A 22725-nucleotide genomic window follows, 5' to 3' on the forward strand; every position below is an offset into this window, starting at 1 on the left:
CTTTTTCTTGTACTTATTACACCAAAAAGATACTTTCTTGATTCTTATATTATTTAATATCTAATGTGATGAATATTTGATTGCTTTTGTTATTATTTCCTGTATTTCTATATAACATTTTATTGTAATTATTAGAAACGCTATTAGTTTTTGAACACACTTTAATTACCGGCAAATGTCATGTCACGTCCAATGCTTGTGTTTTTGTAAAATTCTTATTTATTCGCGAATTACAGAATCAATTTTACACTAACTACATAAATGAAGCTTTTAAAGCCTAGCTGGGTAAATCACGATGGTAAGTTAATTCGTAAAGTGCTGCCGTTCTTCGGACTGAATTCTGAATATTTTTTGTGGTCAAGTTGTATTCAGACCTTGAAACTTTCAGATAAACCTATATTCTCTGTGGATATCCACCCGGCTGGGAAGCGGTTTGCCACCGGCGGCCAGGGCGGTGACTCTGGCAGGGTTGTGGTATGGAACCTCAACCCGGTCCTCTTTGAATCAGTGGAAATGGACCCCAATGTACCAAAGATGCTGTGTCAAATGGACAACCACTTAGGTGAGCCAAGCCCACTGTTTGCATCTTAGACTAAAATAAATATTTTTTTTTACATAAATATCACCATACCATCTAGACATAGTGAAATTATCCCAGTAATTATAGTTAGTACTTAATTAATTTCCAGCATGTGTGAACTGTGTGCGGTGGAGCAACAATGGCCGCTACCTGGCGTCTGGCGGTGACGACCGGTTGGTCATGGTGTGGGCGCTCAGCGGAGCCCCTCCCAGCATGGGGAACATGGTGAAAAACTCAGAGACTTGGAGATGCGTCTCCACATTACGAGGACATGCAGGTAATCATACTGCTGGAAAGAAAAAATATGGAATTGAAAGTCTTGTCAAAATGAGGTTATAATGCATAAGCTTGCCTGATTGATTTGAACTTAAGAATGTATAAAATGAAGAGAAATTATTATGTATCTAATTTATTAGTAGTGTGGGCAGTCTGCAACTTTAGATATTCTGACTGGCTTATCCTTTCACCACAGTGACAAACCATGCATGTGTTCTAGTGTCTTGTGTTTATCACTGACAACAATTTACTATAAAATTTTGTAGTTATTTTTATTTCATTTTATAAGTTTGAAAATGTAAAATAAAATATTTATAATTATCTTTTATCCTCCCAGGTGATGTGCTAGACCTGGCCTGGTCTCCTCTGGACAAGTGGCTAGCGAGCTGCAGCGTGGACAACACAATCATCATATGGAATGCGGAGAAGTTCCCCAACATTGTGTGCGTGCTCGCCGGACACACTGGTTTAGTCAAAGGAGTTGCTTGGGATCCTGTAAGTCTATTTTGTGTACATATTAAAGTGCCATAAATATATTCCTTCCAGTCTACCTTTAAGTGTTACCCATTCAAAAGGCGCCTATATTAAAAATTACTAAATTAGCTATTTCATAATGTAAAATCCTTTGTCTCAATTTCAACTATATTAACTATTGGTTTCCGAAATATTCCATATTCCCAATTTATGTTTTGTCGGTGTTGAAAGAAATCGCTACCATTATCATAATAAAGGTACCTACAGTAAGTAGATTTATGTATAATAAATAATGTTATTTTAATATCGGAAACACACTTTACAGAAAGGAGTCACGTTACCATTCCAGGCTTCGCAATCTACTCTACAAACCACCCGGACGGGACCGCTCATGGTGGAACCGCAATATTAATCAAAACCTGCATAAAACATCATGAAGAACATGCATTCAGGACTGATCATATTCAAGCTACCACAGTAACTGTCGAGAGTAAGGACGGCAGCTTCTCCATCTCATCGGTACACTGCCCGCCCAAACACAAAATCAAAGATCATCAATTCAGTCAATACTTCTCTTCTCTGGGCAATCGCTTCTTGGTGGGTGGCGATTGGAATGCCAAACATACCGACTAGGGCTCACGTCTTGTCACTACGAGAGGCCGAGAACTAAAGAAGTCCATAGAAGAAAACCATCTTATTCCAATGTCTACTGGCGAACCAACACACTGGCCGACTGATCGCAACAAACAACCTGACCTAATAGACTTCTTCGTGATAAAAGGTATTTCACAATATTACTTTGATATTAAATCGTGCCTAGACAGCTCTTCCGGTCACACTCCAGTCATAGTAACCATGAGCTCTACCTTAATCAATTGTGAAGACTCACACTATTTGCATAATCATAAGACCGACTGGGAAGCATTTCGTGAATACATAGACAAAAATATCGAGCTTAAAATTCCTCTCAAATCAGAAGAGGACATCGAGATAGCTACCAAGTACATAACATGTCTCATTCAAGAAGCTGCTTGGAAAAACACCCCCGAATTGAATGATGTTAAAAGAGAGCGCTTCAACCTTAATGCAGATCTAAGAGAGAAAATAGCGGAGAAAAGAAAGCTGCGAAGAATATGGCACACAAGTAGGCATCCGGATGATAAGAAAGCACTCAACAAAGCTTGTCTCCAGTTGAAGATGGACATAGCCTCTCTAAAGAACAAAACTTTTCAAAGCTTCGTTGAATCGTTGACTCCAGATAAATCATCAGAATATTCCCTGTGGAAAGCAACGAGGCATCTAAATCAGCCGATGAACTGCAAGCCTCCTCTGAAAAAGACCGATGGTGAATGGGCTAGATCCAGTCAGGAAAAATCGGAAGCTTTTGCTCTACACTTGGCGGATGTCTTCAGCCCTAATGCAGCTGCTGACGGCATTGATGAAAGCTTTATCGAATCTTTACTCGCCCAAGACCTTAGAGATGACTCATCGATAAAACTTGCGACACCACGGGAAGTGTGGTCTCAAATAAGATACCTAAAAACTCACTCGGCTCCTGGCTTCGATCTAATAACGCCAAAAATTCTAAAAGAACTTCCCAAGAAGGCAATCGTTTTCATAACTATACTAATTAACGCAATTCTAAGGATGTCTTACTTCCCCCAACACTGGAAAGTTTCCCAGATCTTAATGATCTACAAACCCGGAAAGCCAGCCAATCTGGTAACGTCTTATCGGCCAATAAGTTTGCTGCCCATCATTTCAAAGATTTGTGAGAGGATAATCCTACGCAGATTGTCTCCTGCTCTAACCGAGAATAAAGTAATTCCAGACCATCAATTTGGATTTCGGTCAAGGCACGCTAGTATAGAGCAGGTTCACAGAGTCTGTGGAAAAATCAGAGATGCGCTCGAAAACAAAGAATATTGCTCAGCAGCATTTTTAGACATCCAACAGGCATTTGATAGAGTCTGGCACAAAGGGCTACTATTCAAGGTCAAGAAATATCTTCCTCACGCATTCTTCGGGCTGATCCAATCTTACCTGTGTGATCGAGTTTTTCACGTAAAAGAAAACGGTTCCATGTCAAGATTTTATGATATAAATGCAGGCGTGCCTCAAGGGTCTGTTCTTGGACCTACGCTCTACTCCCTGTATACATGCGACCTTCCAAAAACTAACCATACTCTGACTGCAACCTACGCTGACGACACTGCGATTTTGGCTAATAATTCAGACCCCTCCATGGCCTCGTTTCTACTGCAATCTGAACTGGACCAAATAAGCAAATGGTTAAGCGTATGGCGTATAAAATCTAGTGCCTCAAAATCAACCCACATCACATTCACACTGAGGAAAGGAAATTGCCCTGAAGTGAAGCTGGCAGGAGATCCACTCCCACACTCTGATTCTGTCAAGTACCTGGGAATTCACCTGGACCGCAGACTGACCTGGAAAACGCACATAAAAAAGAAAAGAGATGAGTTAAACCTGAAATACAGAAGTCTATGGTGGCTGCTCGGAAGAAAGTCAATGCTATCTTTAGAAAACAAACTTTTAGTTTACAAGACTATTCTCAAGCCAATATGGACATATGGCATTCAGCTCTGGGGCAGTGCTTGTAACTCAAACATAGAGATTCTACAACGATACCAAAACATACTTCTGAAATCCATATCGCACGCTCCTTGGTTTATTACCAATAGAGAAGTCCACGAGTTCCTAGGAATGCCAACTGTTAAGCAAGAAATAGCTACATCATGCTCCAAATATAAAATACGCCTGGACAATCATCCCAATCCCTTGGCACAAGATCTCCTTCTACACAGCCACAAACGTCGGCTTAAACGTCATGCAATACTGGAGCTGGATGAAACCTTTGCTTCCTGCTGATTGAAGAGTACTTGTCACTGGACAAGTAACTCTAATCGCCTGATACCTCCATCAAACCTGCTTATGGTTAAGGAACCGATCGCAGATCAAAATCACAGAAAAAAAAAAAAATGTATAATAAAGTTATTTTAAGTTTATTTTGTGTATATTTCAGGTTGGAAAGTATTTGGCATCACAGTCGGATGACAAATCTCTGCGAGTGTGGAAGACTGCGGACTGGGCGCAGGAGTCCATCATCACAGAACCGTTTGAAGAATGTGGAGGTAATTAAATTAAGTACATAATAATAAAGTTTTTTCCATAAAACACATGTTCATTCAATGTTAGTAGACATTAGAATAAATGACTGTCAATATACATATAAGCAAGTGTGTAATTGGATAACATTAGATTGGATTATACTAACAAGCCCATGGTGTTAGAGAACCACACCTCTTAGTGGGTCACACCGGAAAAAGATCTGTATAAAAGTCTTTATACAGTAAACATGTAATTATGTAGAGGTGACCCAAAACACATATCTCATCCTAACTAATATTATAAATGCGAATAAACTGTGTCTGTCTGTCTGTCTGTCTTCCTGTCTGTCTGTTACTCTTTCACGCCAAAACTACTGAACGGATTTGAATGAAATTTGGTATACATACGCTCTAGAGTCTAGACCCTGGGAAAGAACATATGCTACTTTTTATACCGGAATTCCCACGGGAAAACTTTAAGGCGAGTTAAGCGCGCGGGAACAGCTAGTCTTTTTATATCACTCTACTCTAACATTATGTCTGGACTGAATATTTTGACCTGAATGTGTGTTCGCAGGCACGACGCACGTGCTGCGGCTGTCGTGGTCTCCGGACGGACAGTACGTGGTGTCCGCACATGCTATGAATGGAGGCGGGCCCACAGCGCAGGTTAGTGGCTACTACTTGTGTCATTGTAATGGAATCTTGTAGAAATCATGTTATGATGTTCTTTGGACGACACCTTTGCTTCCTGCTGATTGAAGAGTACTTGTCACTGGACAAGCAACTCTAAACGCTTGATTCCTCCAGCAAACCTGCTTATGGTTAAGAAACCGATCGCAGATTAATAACCACAAAAAATATAAAAAATGATGTTTTGCTGAATCTGTACGAATAAACAAAAAGCTAGCAATGAGAAGCGCGTCTAGAGTGAATAGCCAGTCAGTTGCTGACTGCTACAGTTCATACGTCACTCGAGGAGGGTCCCTTTGTGCACATAAATAAGCAGGATAAAGCTATCATCATATTCTAACCATAATCAAACGATGTACATATTTCAATCCTTTCCCAACTAAATCCACAACACTATTCTTCCTCATCCAGCAATCTGTCTAAGATCGTAGGTCCGGTGGGATCGGAGGGCATCCCACGCGACGCTTTCCTCTTCATGATAGATAAACCTTTATTATATTTATATTCACAGGTGGTGGAGCGAGATGGCTGGCGATGTGATAAAGACTTCGTTGGTCATCGCAAAGCAGTTACTTGTGCAGTAAGTATCCATTTTCTTTTTGGTTCCGCTAATTTGCGATGTAATACTTTTGCAGAAGGATCTTTCACAGGTTTTACAATGGAGTATCGTGAACAAATTACCTCTGAACACAAAAAAATGTAAATATATATCTTTACAAAAAAAAAACACCAATTTTAGCTTCTTATGGACTAGACGGGAAAACACTCGATAAAGTTACAGAAATAAAAGACCTGGGGGTTACTATTGATGATCGCTTAACCTTCAATGTCCATACTAATAATATAGTTAAAAAAGCCTCGCTATGTTAGGTTTCATATGGCGAAATTGCCGTGAGTTCAGAAATGAAAATGCTCTTAAAATAGCTTATTGTGCATTGGTCCGTAGCTCTCTAGAATCCTGTTCTACCATTTGGAACCCTCACTATAATTGCCATATAGAAAGAATTGACCGAGTACAAAGACGTTTTCTATACTATCTGAGTGGACATCAAGGCAAACGTGGCGCATTACTACGAACGATTACGTTATTTTAATTTACTTTCACTAGAAGATAGACGTCGAAACGCTGATCAGATATTCCTCTACAAAATTTTCAACAACAAAGTGATGTGTCCTCTTCTGCTTTCTAAACTTAACGTAGTTGTTCCGCGTCGTGGTGCTCGCATTGCAAACTATCGTCCATTTTATATTCGTGCTGCAAAAACTAATGTTGGAAAATTCTCAATTTTAAACAGAATATGTAGACAGCATAACAAACTTTTTGTAAAAGACCCGCAAAAATTTGATCTGTTTTTATGTCGTATAGAAAAATTAAAAAAAAATCTTTTATTAAGTACTTAATTCATAAAAAATTAATGTAAATTTTGTTTTTGTAAAATGTTTAGTTTTAACTTGTATAAACTTAAGTTATATGCCGGCTATTAGTGCATAAGTTTTGCTCGATTGTGTTGTAAATGCTGTGTTTTTCTGTAATTGGATGCCCACTGTGGCATGTATTGTGATGTTTTCTTTTTATAAATGTAAAGTGCGTGTCTGTTGAAAAACCTAATAAATAAATTTCAAGATATTCGCTAACAAATAATAAATACAAGAAAATTTTGGTAAATGGCTGGAGTTAATTAACATATTTTTTGGATTACGAAAATGCCAAAAACTCTACAGTGTACAAATTCCAGTTCAGGTGGCATAAACTTTCTTCTTAGCACAACTCCTCCTCGTTGATCATCTTGTAATAGACCTCTATATTATTACTTGTCTGAAACATATAAGTGAAAACTTGTAATTGGAAAATAAATTAGCTGTAAGTTTTCCTGTTATAAAAAATAAATAAATAAAAATTACCTTACACCGACCTAATAATAAACTTGATATATTCCCGCAGCGATTCAACAGCAACATCCTCGTGAAGGAAGGCAAGAAGTGTTGCTGCGCGGCGGTGGGCTCGAGGGACCGCGCGCTGTCCATCTGGCTCACGTCGCTCAAGCGCCCCCTGGTGGTGGTGCACGACCTGTTCACTGACAGCGTGCTCGACATCTCCTGGAGCTCCGACGGTCAGTGCTAGTGTACACATAACTAGTGTCTAGCCTCGCAGAGCCACACGTAGTGACACTAGGCACCTATCTAGAGACGTATGTGAGAGAGAGACAGTAGCGTGTGTGAGTGAAGGACGGCAAGAAGTGTCCATCTGGCTCACGTCGCTCAAGCGCCCCCTGGTGGTGGTGCACGACCTGTTCACTGACAGCGTGCTCGACATCTCCTGGAGCTCCGACGGTCAGTGCTAGTGTACACATAACTAGTGTCTAGCCTCGCAGAGCCACACGTAGATATTTATATTTACGGCCTTATTCATAAAAAAACCTTAAAGTAGGTTTACTGAGCTCAATAGCTACGGAACACTTTAAGCCTATTTGAGGTTTCATAAAAATCTCTATTCATAATCGTTCCGTAAACCTTCAATAACTATAGTGATGCTAATAGATTTCACAGACCAAACATTTTGACATTTACCCTATTAATTTGCCGGTCTGACGAATCCATAAACAAAAATAGCGAAAACTTTCATTCATTTATCAATCTCTATTATCTATGTTAGCCACGGCGCGGCACTTAAAAAAGTTTACGTTGGCTTAAAGGCGCAGTGGCCAAGCCAAAACCCACAAAAAAAAATATAAATATTTACGTTACCATGGCAACTTATTTTCAGCAAATATTAACTCACAACAAATGTCAAATCGTCAGTAAAGCAGAACAGCTGTTGACCGGCCGCCATGTTTTTGTACAATAGGAGGTTTACGGAAGGTGTATAGTAGGGTCCAGCCAACTTTAGCATATCAAGGTTTTACGAATCAGTTGGAGAGTTCTTTAGCGCTATTGATCGTTTATGAATAAAGTTTTTTTGACATTTGCTTATAGCAGGCATATAGGTCTCCCGTAACTTTTTATGAATAAGACCGTTAGTATCTATCTATCTATGTATTTGTGTAGATCAGTGATGCACAGACCGCGGCCCGCGGACCGCATGCGGCCCGCCGGTCGAATACTGGTGGCCCGCCGACAGCATAAATAATACTCTCGTACATTCCAAAAATACAATACAATCATTTTCAGAATTATAAGAAAATGGCTGAAAAATCCAACAAAACTGCGATTAATTCCAGTTATGTAGAAAAGTTGGATATTGTGATTCAATATTTTCAAGACAGATTTACAGAGTTTAAAAAGTGAAACCTGTGATGGACATATTCAGCAATCCTTTCACGATTTCAGTTGAAAATGCGCCAGAGTCAATGCAGTTAGAAATTATCGACATTCAAAACAACCAAGACTTACGCAACAAATTGAACGAAGGAGACTTGATGATTTTAATAAACTTTTACCGATGCATTGATAAAAATGTGTAACTACAAAGAGTTGCGTAAAAACGCTCTAAAATGTGCCAGCTTATTTGGTTCCACTTATATATGTGTCTTTTTATGTGTTGAAAAGAAGAAAAAAAAAAAAACACGCACTCACACCTTGTACTAATGTACTCCCTTGCGGGGTAGGCAGAGGTGCATTGCTGCACCCACTTTTCGCCAGAGTGTTATGTTAGTCCCAATGTAATAAGGGGCGGGCCTATTGCCATTTTACGGGCACATCCATGACCCGAGAACAAATATCTGTGTTTAAACAAATATCTGCCCCAGCCGGGAATCGAACCCGGGACCATCGGCTCAGTAGTCAGGGTCACTAAACGAAAAGAAGAAGAAATAATAAAAAAGATTGTAAGCACTGTGCTGTGCCACGCTTCAAATAAATAAATTATTTTTCAATTTTAATACATTATTATCAATTCTTTATTGTCTTTAATTACCTTTACATATACTTCCGGCGGCCCGCCATCAGTTCATAATTTGCTCGAGTGGCCCCTAGTCTTAATAAGTCTGTGCATCCCTGGTGTAGATATATCAGCTGTCCGACACCCATAACACAGGTTCTGCCTAGCTTGGGGTCGGATGGCCGTGTGTGAGATGTCCCCACATATTTATTTATTTATTTAGACAGTAGCGTGTGTGAGTGAAGGACGGATTAAATTGTAAACGCAATCAATTTAATTTTCAGGACTGAATTTACTGGCGTGCAGCTCCGATGGATCAGTGGCCTGCATACAGTTCACAAATAAAGAAATTGGGACACCACTGACACTGGAAGAAAAGGTAATATTTTGGAAACATTTGAACTCTTAATTAAGGTAATGTAGCAGTGAATAAAGCCAACTGTAAAAAGTTAAATGCAGGTGCCTATCGTAAGCCCAAAATAGACAACATAACCTGCAGCCGTAAAAAATAAAAACTTAATGGGTACCTGAGTTATCTACAAACTATGTACAATACTAAAACTTATAAAACTTTTTTAACTTCAACTTCCAGAACGCATTCTACGAGAAGATCTACGGCAAGTGTCTGTCGACCGAGTCGACGTCACTAGCGGGAGCCAACCTGCTGCTGGAGTGTCCCGAGATCATGCTGGCCAGGGAGACCTGTGTGAAGGACGACCAGAAACTCACGCCGGTAAGTTAATCATTATCATCGCAACCGATGTCCTGAATTAAGCCAGATAGATAAGCTTATCAAAGCCTTTTGTGGGCTGGGAGACACCGGATAGATGTATGTAACATCACCAGATTAATCATCCACTGAAGGCAGAAGGTGTATTTCAAAAAGCGTCACAAGGGTTTATCCCAGGTTGCCATATATACAGTTATGATTATGTGCGCCGTATTGAGTCCGGTATAGCAGAATAACCCTTTATAATAAAGACAAGTATGCAATAGAGGTATGTAATGTCTGTCGACCGAATCGACGTCGCTCGCTGGAGCCAACCTGCTGCTGGAGTGTCCCGAGATCATGCTGGCCAGGGAGACCTGTGTGAAGGACGACCACAAACTCACGCCTGTAAGTTAATTGTTATCATCATCGCAACAGTCGCCCAGAGTGGATGGATAAATTGTCTTAAAGTCCTGCTGGGGGACGCTGAGATAAATGTATGTTGTAATAATCATTTCCTTCCTTCATTGGAAGGAGAGCCGTGCCCCAGCAGTGGGGACGTGATGGGGCGTGATGAATAATGATCTACTGATGGAAGAAGGTTTATAACAAAGAAAGTTACAAGAATCTATCCTAAGGTTTGCCCTCATTCAATAACTATGCTGCAATGATGATGTAGTGCCGCATTGTACGCTAATCATGTATATTAGCACAATAGCATTTAATGGACTCGAATCCTTGCATAATAATCCTAATTCTGGCTCACTATATATCCATTCCTAACCAAAACCCCAATTTACATCCACAGACAAAACCCCAGCCCACTACACCAACATCACAAGGCGCCCTCCCAGCCTCGTCGCCCATCACTCCGCTGAGGCCCATGGACCGGCAGATCGAGACCAGGACGTCGGACGGCAAGCGACGCATCACGCCCGTGTTCATACCGCTGTCGCATGCGCTGGATCCTAAGTAAGTGATATAATTTAATTTTGTACAAATTTTGCGAAAGTCTAATAAACTACGTTTTATTTGTAAAAGGCCCTTTTAGTCTAGGCCAGAAGAAAGATGGCATGAAATTCAAGGATATTTTAAGTGGTTATTAATTTGCAATAGATTAATAGCGACCGAGTGACACAACGCGCATAGTATTTTTACCCTTCCCGCACCTTTAAAGGGATTTAAAGAGTCTTCCATGATCATTGATCTAGGTGTAAAATTTATTTATATTTTTGTGTACCGGAAATGCCACAATACAGCCGCTCCAATAAACACACCTTTTACTTCCAGTGAATCCCTGGGCTCAGCTCCAGTAGGCTCTGAAGGTTGTTTCTCCACGTCATCTCAGAGCAAGTCCCGAATCCGAGTGGAGCGGCGGGACGACATCGTCATACACCCTAATGTGAGCAATCATGCCACGCCCAAGGCCGATGATAAGTGAGTACACAGTTGAACTTCTAGCCTAGCCAAAAAGTTCCAAATGATACCAACAGATGGCACTGAAGCAAATACACAATACGCGGTAGCTGCCCGCCAAGCCCCGCATTGGCTTGGTCGGCGGCTTCCTACTTTTTTCAGTAGAAGTGTAGCAACATCTTTGTATGTCCATACTGTTGATGGTGACTCCGACGTGGTTCACATAGGATTGGGAGCGCTGCACAGCATATAATCAGAAATATTAAACCCACTTTTCGTCGATGTTAACGAAATGAAGACGCAGAAGTACTTATTAACACTGGTCCAGACCATAACAACCATGATTTTCAAATTTCAACATCAGTCACATGTTTCCAATATGTCTATCTAATATTATAACCTCTCCCCATTTCATCCCTAGTGCACTAGACCAGCGTCTCCGCAAGCGGCCTCACGCCCTACCCGGTCCGGGCTGCGAGGCGGTGTCCAAGCGAGCCCCGCCCCCCGCGCCGCTGGCCCCGCCCCCCGCGCCGCTGCCCGCCCCCGCATTGGGCGCCGCCGGGCCGGTTGTGAGGACTGCTGGAGCGAGACGGGTGCAGGTATGTTGCTGTCTCTTTCAGATAGATTGGGAGGCCTGGTTTGGTTGGTGATGACTTGATTGTAGATGTGAGCTTAATGTCTAGACTGTTCTGGACTGATCATGAAAAAAATGTTTCAGATTTTATGACCAGTTATGTTTGAAAGTGATGTTAAGTTTACAATACCGAATATTGTGAACATCAACTAAATCCAGTTCATTAGTATTAATATGAAATAATTTACATAATATCTTAACCATGAACGTTTTTCAGTAATAGGAGTTCTCTATAAAAGCTTTTGAGTAATAAGAGTTCCGCTTTAGTCCCTTCCTGCGCTATTGCACCCTATTTAAAAATCCAAGATTTAGCTAATAGAACTAGGGTTATCTTCGATATAGGGCTGACATTAAATACCATTCACCTACAAAACTCTAACGCTGAAAACAGAAAGGGACTTTAAGCTAATGCCGACCTTAAATGTATAGCTGCCTTGCTTTGACAGTATACGGACAGAAAGAGACATGCATAGATTTCATGCCGACATTTGCTTAATGTTCCTTTCTGTAACTCAGCGTAAACTAGCCTTCTCACAGTGTATTATTATCGCAGGTGGTGAACAACGCGTGCAGCACGCCGTACGGCGCGCTGGCGCGGCTGCAGCTGCTGCCCAGCAACTCGCCCTCCAACGACCCGCTGTGGGAGACCTATCTAGGTACCCTCACTGTTGTTGCTATAATAGTTACTATGTGACATGAAGCTCACACCCGTGGCCAAGAGGCATAAGCAGATATTCTTGGACAAAAATGCCTAATCAGGTTTGGTTGACTAGTAGATAAATAAGCTCTGTATAAAATATAATACACGAATGAGCAATGAAAACGTTTCAATTACTTATGGAACGTCAATGGCAGGTGGAACTTTTTTAATTGCCCGTGAGTGTAATAATAAACTTGTTGGATTACATGAAAGAAAATATCATGACAAAGTGGACTAAATGAGGGTATGGCAAAGTATAGGGGAAAATGGCGTGACATGACGCGCAAAGCTGACCCTAAATAAGGATAAGGCTTGGAAGAATAATAAAAACTTATTTTTTCAAATTTATAATTACACATATTACACCCACACCTGTTCACTTTATTTACACATTGCTTCACACAGGTTCGAGTGTAAACTGCATAGCTTGCGACGCGCGCTACGTGTGCGTGTCGTGTGAGGACGGCTCGCTGCACGCGTGGCGCCTGCACGGGACCAACGCCACGCGAGTGTTGCCGCCTGTTGGTGAGTGTGATGTGTGACGAATAGGATTTAAGATTGACTTAGGAAAAGTGTTATGGAGGGAGTGTGAGGTTTGTCTGGAGATAGGATATATTTACTTAGCAAAAGTGATATGGAAAGAGCGCGAGGTTTATTTGAAGGATTGTAAGAGGACTGAGGTAGGTTTGAGAGAACTAAGGCTATTGACACCTCCGTCATCCGTTTATGAGGTTCTTGAACAAGCAAACACAGCATCGGTAGCCCTGGTTCGAGTGTGGGCTGCACGCGTGGCGCCTGCACAGGTCCAATGCCACGCGAGTGTTGCCTCCTGTTGGTGAGTGTCTTATGTGTCGAATAGGATTTACTAAATTTTATGGGTTATGTGAAGAGTGCACGGGGTTTCTCAAAAGGATTGTAAGAGGACTGAGGTAGGTTTGAGAGAACTAAGGTAATTGACACATCTTTTGAATAACGTATAATCGTGGATGAGGTTCTTGAACCAACAAACGCAGCATCAGTAGCCCTAGTTCGAGTGTGAACTGCATCGCGTGCGACGCGCGCTACGTGTGCGTGTCGTGTGAGGACGGCTCGCTGCACGAGTGGCGCCTGCACGGGACCAACGCCAACGCCCGCTCGACTACGGACGCTTCTGAGATGAGAAAGAACAAGAGCAAACGCAGCGTTTTCGATTAAGAACTATTCAACAATGTCATGATCAGATTGTAACATATGCCTCTCCCAAGCGCCACAACTCTTTATCCTCGGCCATCCTTATCCAGCCATTACGTGGAATATCCAAAAATCGCCCGTAAAAAGTTTTTATGACGAGCTGAGACATTCCGTTTTAGAAGACTAGTTTTAATTTGCAATATAAGTACTGATAATTGATTAAACCGTTTCCCCACAGCCCTAATGTCCAAAGCAGTAAAGCTGACCCTAGCATCGGACCAGCTGGCGGTGGTGACGACGGCGGCGGACCTCGCCATCTGGGACCTCGCCAGCACGCACTGCGTCGTCAAGCCGCTCTCCTTCAGGAATCTACTTACGCATGGAGGTACGTGGATATTATATTCTTTATCTTCGTAATGGTGGTTATCATCATAATTTTTACCCCATAATCATCTACTGCTGACCAAAAGCCCCCATTTAGCCACTACCGGCTACTTGTCTAAGGTTCAGTGGTTAGTTGAGTCTTAGACTTACTGTGGAGGCGAGGTATTTAGAGCTATAAGTGGTTGTAGGACTATCTATTATCTTGATGCATAAATAAGAGTGCGTTATATATGCAATCCACTTCGTTGACGTAATTTACATAACATCACATCGTTACTTTATATATATGTTTATATTTCCAGTGACTGTATCAAACTGCACATTATTAGAAGATGGAAACCCGATGATCACACTGAGTAACAGCAAGTGCTATATTTACAGCAAGAAATTGTATTCATGGTAAGAATAATTTAATTCTGTTCAATGACTGTTTTTCTTCATATACATTTTCTATAAAGTGTCATCTTCATTTTGTTATAAAGTGATGAGTATTAATGATAAATATTTGTATCATTATTAGCCAGCATATAAATGAAAATAACCACAGTTTATAGTTTTTAACGCCTAAGAGGGTACTCGTGCTAGACGAAATACGATATTTCGGGTATCAGCTCCGCCAAGCACGACTCTATCGCGTTACATTAAACATACCGATTGAGCGACAGCTCCTTTAGAATTCCTATTTCGAAAAGCAAAAGCAGCCCCTTTGTAATAATGATAATGTCTACGCGGTAATATCGTATCTTTCCATCTACATGGTGATGTAGTCTAGATCAATAAGTCGTAGTAACGAATGAGCAGTTTATATTACGATGTATAGTAGCTAATACCGTATATTTCCATCTACAGGGTGATCTGGATAGACACGTCCGACCCGGTGTGGCGTGCGTGCCGAGGCAGTGCGTGCGCGCGCCCGCCCGCCGCCTCGCCGCTCTACCCGCCGCCGCGAGTCGCCAAGACGCAGCCTACCCCGTATAATAGAGGGTGAGTGTGTCATTTATTCTCTTCTTGATTCCCGCTACTTCTCCGAGGAACCCGGCGAAAACTTTTCTCAAGTCTTGACGTGAGCGTCATGCGCACTATGCTAGGCTATCTTACTGGCTTATCCTGTCATCACGGTGTCAATACTCTAGTGTCTTACCGCCACGATAAGATCACCATCAGCCAACCATCGTGCACTGCTGGACATGGGACTTTTTCCAGTTATTTTTTTTTAGTTTTAACACTTCCTCATCCAAATACTCCTCTATCCCAATGGTTCTCAGTAAATCTTCAGCAAATATGCCACGCTACACCTAAGGCTCATTTCGATTGCATTAACCATGTTTGAATTATTTAAATCTATTTGACTAAAATATATTTTTTAAAGTATAACTAATGCACATTCACTATCAGCCATGTGCAGCAAAGTTAATCCTTCTTGTCGTCCCTCTTATTTAATCCTTCTTGTTCCACTTCCAGCAACTTCTCCGGCGGCGCGACGCGCAGCTGGCTGGAGGCGCAGGTGGCCTCGTGCCTGCACCTGCGTCTGCCGCGCGACTACAAGCACTGGACGCTCGCGCTCGTCACGCATCTCATCACTAACGGTATGATACAAATATAACCACGATGATTATTCAACCTGTATTAACCCACTTCCTGCCTGTATACTGGGTCTGGGTATAGGCCAAGATTAGCGGCACAATAATGCCAATGACGAGCGACTACAAGCACTGGACGCTCGCGCTCATCACGCATCTCATCACTAACGGTATGATACACGCGGTTATATGTATACTGTAGGAGGAAAGTCATGGCCCATTTAGACGATACCTACAAGTATTTTATTTCGTGTCAAATGACTTAGCATTATCAAAACAGCACCATTTACTTCGCTTATAGAGCTTCCACTACTATGTTATTGGATTTTTGACTTTTCCTTATGTCTGTTAAGTAAAGTTGGTTTTCCTTTTGAGTCATCAAATATGTATGGGATTTCGAATGTCAAAAAACCAATAATATAACGGACAGAGTATAGCATGTATAGGTATAGAGGGTAAGAAACACTTGGCATCTATGTATCGAATCCTGCATATTATGTAGGTTCAAAATGTGTATGTCGCAGGCATCTGGTTTAATCTCCTGTTTGATTGAACCGCTAACCCGTTCATTGGATGACGCTATTCAGTTGTATGACTAGGCCGAACGTTGATTGTACAAGCGTCATAAAACGTCCAACTAGTTAGCGGACTTAAAATCAGTCAGGTGGTGAATAAAACAAATATGGCGTCTAACAGCGAACAGCTGACACAAAAAGCACTTGTATTGTTATTTTTTGCAAATAAATTAGCTTTAAAGTGCGTTATTTATGTTAAAATAGTGTGACAACATGGATTTACCTATTATTACACCGCCGGCGGATAGTTTCAAAGAAAAAAATGTGCTGAAACTGGATAATTATGAATAACAATATCAAGGTACGTTTATTGTTATTGTTTAGTTAATTTGTGAGATGAGAGCTTTGTAACATATTCTTTTTGTTGACTCTTGTCTGGTCATGTTCATCCTAACCAGACATTACAAAGTTGCTATACTATATCACATTTAACGACTTCGCTGAATAACGTTCAGTCAAGACGTTGGACGTTACAGTCAACCACTTGACGAGTTGTTCTTTAGTCATTCAACTGAGTAGCGTCATCCAATGAACGGGCTAGCGGTTCAATCAAACAGGAGATTTAACCAGATGCCTGCGACATGTATACTGACAGAATAGTATCAGCAATGAAACTAAAATATCGAGTTGTTCTGTCCACGCCTGGTTACATTCAGGCTGCTGAATCACTTTCATATGACCTACTTCTGACTGCCCTTTTTGATTGCATTATGTATATTTAAAAGCTATCTAGCTAACCAAATTAACATCGATAACTTAACCTTTTCAGGAACGGAAGAGCAGCTGAGAACGATACTGGATGACATGCTGGGCCCCAGCCACTGCACATCCACTCCTAAGAAATGGCAGTCCACTGTATTGGTAAGATATTCTGTTTGTAGGTGCCTATTGTACATAAACTATGATAGTTGGTCGTTCAGAGTAGCTTGTATATTAGTAAAATATGAACGTATAAAAATTCCAAATGAAGAAATAAATGATTATAGACCTATAGACTTATCAATTTATTAGGAACTATAGTGTTAGGTGTGTGTATTGAGAAAAGGAGAACTCATATAACGAGTTTTAGTGTTTTGTGCTTCTTGAAAGAGTCATAAGCCCAAGCTTAATGAAGAAATAATTATTAGTAAGTATTACTTATGTTCCTGTGTGTCTGGAATAACTATATTAATTATTTTTATCAACAGGGCATAAAGAAACACGAGATGCTAGAAGAGATGCTGGCAATCATCGTGAGACAGTTGCGCTGGCAACGACTGTACACGGAGTACAGTGACCAACTCAAAGAACTACAATCTACCGCCGCCGCCGCCGCTAGCGGGATGATGAACGGCCATTGACCCCCTGCAGGACCTCATAGGACACGTCAAAGGATACTAAGGTTATCCTGTTGGGTTGCAAACCACTTGGATGCAAGCAAAGGCTTGGGTATGAAATGTGGCTGGCGTGAAGTTATTTATTTCGGATTTTAGGTATTCGTTTTCTGCTTTTTGATCTGATCTGATGAGGTTGTCTTGGGTGTAATGTTGTAAATATTTCAAACATCCCCACCATCCTGCAGGTTATAGTGCCACTGTTGTGCTATGTGGTTGCGATATTATGATCTGGACTGTCACTCTGTAAGTATTAAACTTACTATAGCGGGGGAGGTATCACACACACTGAAACTTATGAACTTGGAAAAAAATTAGTTCCTATTCGTAATATAATTCGAGAATGCAAAAGAATGTTGGCGCTACAGTCACATTGTTTATACTTAATTCAGAAAACGTAGTTTGATGAAATACAATATTCGGTTTAGAAATGTAGTAATAATTGAATGAATTTATGTTTATGTTTCGATTTCAACAAAACGAAAACACATTAATGGATTAATACATATAATGCAGTCATACATTTGTAGTTGCATTATTTGAAGTAAACAATATAATGTACTGAGTGAAATGAGTTCGTTGTGATTATTTTAATTGTAAATAAAAAGGATATAATATGCTATGATATAGAAACGATAGATTTGTATGCACTAAATAATACTCCAGAAACCCCGCTTGCGTTTCTATATTTGAGCATAAATATTACAGTGCCAAAAGTACTTACTGTTAATATCACACTGCCTTTTTTATACAAAAGTATTAAAATAAATTCATTCTAGTTTAAATTTGCTCTATTTTCAAGAGTAACAATTTGTGATCATTTTTATTATTAAATTTATCTAAGACTGAGTTTTGTAGCTAACATACATATAAGTACTTTTTCAATACAAGAATGTAAAACCTTAATCCACTGTAGATTCATTGAATAAAGTATAAAAATCCATTCATTTTTTCTGTTTCATTCATTCTCATTCATTCCTACGAGCTCATAGTATCAGCATTACTAATTTTGAGGGTAGTTTCAATCTAATAAAACGTGCTGAATGAGCAGATAAATGCGTACTATAATTTCCAAATACTTACATACCTCGCTGTGAGAATACAGACAGACAATATTTCGAAAGAATTTTCAATCTACCCTCTATTTCAAAACTACCCACTTTAAAATAAAAACCTCACCTCACCACCTCTTCAGCATTTTTGCTCTCCTGGTACGTTGAATCTGATTAAATGACTAGCCTTCACCTGTTATACACCCAGATAAAGAAGCAATATTAAAATACTGGAGAAACCCATGCCTTTCTTAATTATTATATAACATTAAGACATTTTACTTTGTTATTTTTTACAGTCTTAACTGATTAGCTGGATAAACTAAGAAATAGTAATAACTAACTAAGGATTTCGTGGGAAGAAAACACAAATGTATATCACAATAATTTATTTTTACAAATGAGTTATGGATCACAACAGCTCTCACAAAGTATAAATCTTCGAGTTTAGTTGAGAAAAAAAATGTTAGAAAAGAGGTTTCTAATAAATGACAAAATTAAATTATTTAAACTGTGTAAAATGGAAACTCAAAGTATGAAAAATGATCTAAATAATGTCACCGAGCAAAGGCAGCGGTGATGTTAAACGAATTAGATAAGAAATGAAGTCGCACATTTGAGCTCATCCTGACGATGCCACTACATGTATAATTTCCCTAGCTACCAACAATTCACAAACAGCCGTACCTAATGATAAATTTTCATTTGTACATCAAACAAGACAATAACTCGAATCACTGATATGGAATATATTTGCGACTACACAAAATTTTGGTCCCCATTGGGTTAAGTTGACGTAACGTCGGCAGTGTACACTGTCCAATACATCGTAATATATCTACGTAACGTAACGTACATTACTTTGTTAAAAATCATCTAAACACTTAGACCTACGATAAAATGTCACGTGATGTGATCGACACATAACAAGTTTATTATCTAGTAACATTAAGAATAAGGCTGTATTCGTTCCCGAGCGCCAGCCGCCGCCGCGCGACGCTACTCTATAATTAATAAATAAAAATCGTGGAAAACTCATTATTAGTATCAATTATTTACATCCTCATCGGCTCCGCTGCGTCCGGCGAACGGACTGGTAAGGCACACTGCAAGCAATTTTAGCCCTAGAGATTAGTGATGTAACGAATATTCGCATTCGCATTCGCATTCGCGAATATTCGCATTTTTTTGGATATTCGCATTCGCATTCGCATTCGCAAAATTTTGTGCGAATGTTTTGCGAATATCAGTACTAATAAAAAAAATATATTTGAAAATAATGATATATTAACAAAATCTAAATCCATTCGTCTGTAACCTTTTTAGTACAAGTTACCCTCTAATCACATTTCCAGTCTTACTGTATCATTTATTATTTATTTACTTTGAGAAATATTATAGTTAATAGTTTCAGAAGACCTCAACATAAATAAACTCTTTAAACAAAGAATGAGCATATTTTGACGGTATACACAACGTGTAAGTGTAAAACGTAACGTGTCTAAGTTTTTGTGGTGAGGCTCTTAATATTTAGTTTTTTTTTTATTTTAGGTCGAGTTGAGTTTTCCCCGCCTTCTCTGGTTGTTTTGGCCATATCTTAGTGATACCTAAATCGATTTGATATTGAAATATCTTTTTTTAAAGCTTATAAGTTGAATTTTTTTTTAAACTGAAGTACACAATAAATTGACATATGAAATTCTATTTAATTTAACTTATTTGTATTTACGTTTTGAATATTTTTTTAAAAATGTTTAACTACTTTGAGGAATTGTGTCTAGTCAAAAAATGCACATTTGATTATTTTAATTAGTTTATTAAGGTGTCACTTATGCAAAACAACCAAAAAAGTTTTTTAAATATAGCTAGTTTTTTTTTGGTTTCAAGCTTAAAATTTTGGCAAGTATTAAAAAAAACTTAAATATTAAATGTCTTAGAAATGGTTGAGTTTCGGGTAATGCATTATGGGGTGCGGTCGACTGGGGGTGTCTTCCTCTATCACCTCTTGAAACGATCGGGTCTACTTACCATTAACCCTGAAGTGTCAGAGCAAGACAGCTATAGATTTAAAAACGTTTAAATATTTTTTTCGTGTAAGTTATCCTCAGAAACCGCACACAGTCGCAATGTGTCGTAACAGTTACAGAGCTAACTAAAGTTAAATAAGTAAGTACTTTAAAAAAACTGCGAGCAGTATTGGCTAGTCTGATTCGGAATGAATCTTCAGAACGGAACGTACCTCGTTCAGTACGAGACTGCTAATAAACCATACAAATGGCGCTAAATTTGATCACAAACTGAATATTCGCATTCGCATTCGCATTCGCGAATGTCGATATCAGATATTCGCATTCGCATTCGCATTCGCGAATGTTCAAAAACACACATTCGTTACATCACTACTAGAGATACAATCTTAGACACATTTACAAACGTCGCAAGCGATCGCTACATTTAATGTTGGCGTAATCAATTATGCTTTTTGTACCATCGATGTAGGAGCGCGATTACTTCACGAACTCGCGTGTTCGCTCGAGTGCGACTCGCGCTGTAATCGCCGGCGCCGCTGCGAGACGGAACGGCGAGTTCGCGTAATCGGGGCCCTACCAATAAAAATATACAACTCGAGTAACTCTAAAGTACTTAACTACTTATTTTATTTACATCACTGACGGGACGCGACTGCCTATTACATTCAACAGGTTTAGCAATAATTTCTTGTGGCACAAGTGTTAGTGGGGGACAGGGGGGCCGGCCGGGGGCGCGCCGTGCTTACTCAACGTGTTCTTAGATGTTGGACACAGGGTCGCCTGTATTCCGAGCTTATAAGAGTTGCTTTTGCACGTGCGGCGCGCCTTGGCGGGGGCCACATGTCATAGACAGAGATGGCAGCGTCTGTCCCCGGGGCGGGGGCGCTAGCACAGCACGGCGCGGTCGGGCGGCAGCGGCGGCGGCGGCGCGCACGCGCACTCCCCGCCGCCGTGCAGCCGCGACGGCTTCTCGTAGTCGGGCTGGAACTTCTTGCACAGCGCCAGCACGGACGGCGGGTGCGACTTGCGCAGCACCTGGAAACCGCAGAATAAGGAGTGTTAAACATGATACATAAAATTTTAAAGTTTGGATTGATCGTGTACCTTTTGCACTAAACAGTGTTCGATTTAATTAGCCTTCGAGACATCAGCATCGTTGTTACTCTGGGGTCAAGTTAGTCGACGGCTTTGTTTAATGAAGTCTGCTGCTGAACATGATTTCGTCCAATGACTGCATCCCGTTCTTGAGTAAAGCAGATGATGAGTCGACAAATACAATCGTTATTAAAAGGACAACAACAGTGTACACAGTAAAAGCGATCTATTCTATCCCGCTGACATGACGACACAGAAGACACCGCACGTCCGTATGATCAACACATAGACCCGTTTTTTAGTCCCGCTTCATACCTAATTACCGCTAATTCCTCCACACTTCTTAGGAGATCGTCGGGTCAGCTTACCTAAACATAATTAGTAATAAAATAAATATGTAAGTATGTAATAGATATTTCAACTCAAAAACTTTCAAATAAGTAAAGTTGCATTGATTAAATAATATGTATGCATATTAGTATAAAATAAAATCATATAACAAATACATGAATAAAACAAGCAATATAATATAAACTACAAATAAATAACCACAGCAAACCAACCAATCAACTTTAGAACCTACCAACTGTGTTAATCCTAAGTCCGTAATCCTACCGACTGCGCCACTGCTACCGAGTGCGCCACTGCGTTAAGGCTTCGTCAAACAGAAAGCGTTACTAGCGCGCGTCCGAGCGCTAACTTGACGCCAGCCTATGACGCTAATATATGTTGTACTACTAGCTGTTGCGTTAGCGTTGCGTTGCGTACTGCTAGCGCTGGCGCTCTGTTTGACGGTATTTTACCATAGTAGTACAACACACCTTAGCGTCATAGCGCGGCGTCAAGTTATATGGGACGGGGAGGCGGGGGCGCTTGTTGTCAATGTCAGTTACTACCAAGTCCAAGGGCCCCCGCCTCCCCGTCCCACCGCTCACATAGGTAAGGCGCGGCCAGCTAGTTCCGCGCGCACTATAGC

General features: G+C 40.4%; 2 protein-coding genes across 3 annotated transcripts in view; one reads left to right on the forward strand and one right to left on the reverse strand.

Moving 5' to 3' along the window:
• Positions 1–94: 94 nt before the first annotated feature.
• Positions 95–18285, forward strand: LOC105381565 (protein HIRA homolog). Its single transcript, XM_048623466.1, is given in 22 exon segments — positions 95–298; positions 389–562; positions 690–857; positions 1194–1351; positions 4377–4485; positions 5039–5130; positions 5666–5734; positions 7097–7265; positions 9316–9410; positions 9624–9793; positions 10278–10281; positions 10561–10712; positions 11031–11177; positions 11578–11755; positions 12344–12446; positions 12896–13015; positions 13899–14045; positions 14347–14443; positions 14894–15028; positions 15506–15630; positions 16969–17060; positions 17387–18285. Coding segments are annotated over 22 exon segments (2694 nt in total). The 5' UTR covers positions 95–261; the 3' UTR covers positions 17540–18285.
• A 2948-nt stretch (positions 18286–21233) lies between these two features.
• LOC105381564 (death-associated protein kinase related) overlaps positions 21234–22725 on the reverse strand; it is a 135395-nt gene continuing 133903 nt past the window's right edge. Inside the window, exons 7-8 of one of the 2 annotated variants that reach the window (XM_038118043.2) lie at positions 22065–22117; positions 21548–21689 (exon numbers count right to left, since the gene is read on the reverse strand). In XM_038118043.2, the coding sequence (XP_037973971.2) occupies positions 22109–22117 (9 nt within the window). In that variant the 3' untranslated portion in view covers positions 21548–21689; positions 22065–22108. Of the gene's footprint in view, positions 21690–22064; positions 22118–22725 lie in introns of both variants that reach the window. The other variant, XM_038118042.2, reaches the window with a different exon arrangement.

The sequence above is a fragment of the Plutella xylostella genome, chromosome 10, assembly GCF_932276165.1.
Source record: "Plutella xylostella chromosome 10, ilPluXylo3.1, whole genome shotgun sequence".
Classification (NCBI taxonomy): Eukaryota; Metazoa; Arthropoda; class Insecta; order Lepidoptera; family Plutellidae; genus Plutella; species Plutella xylostella.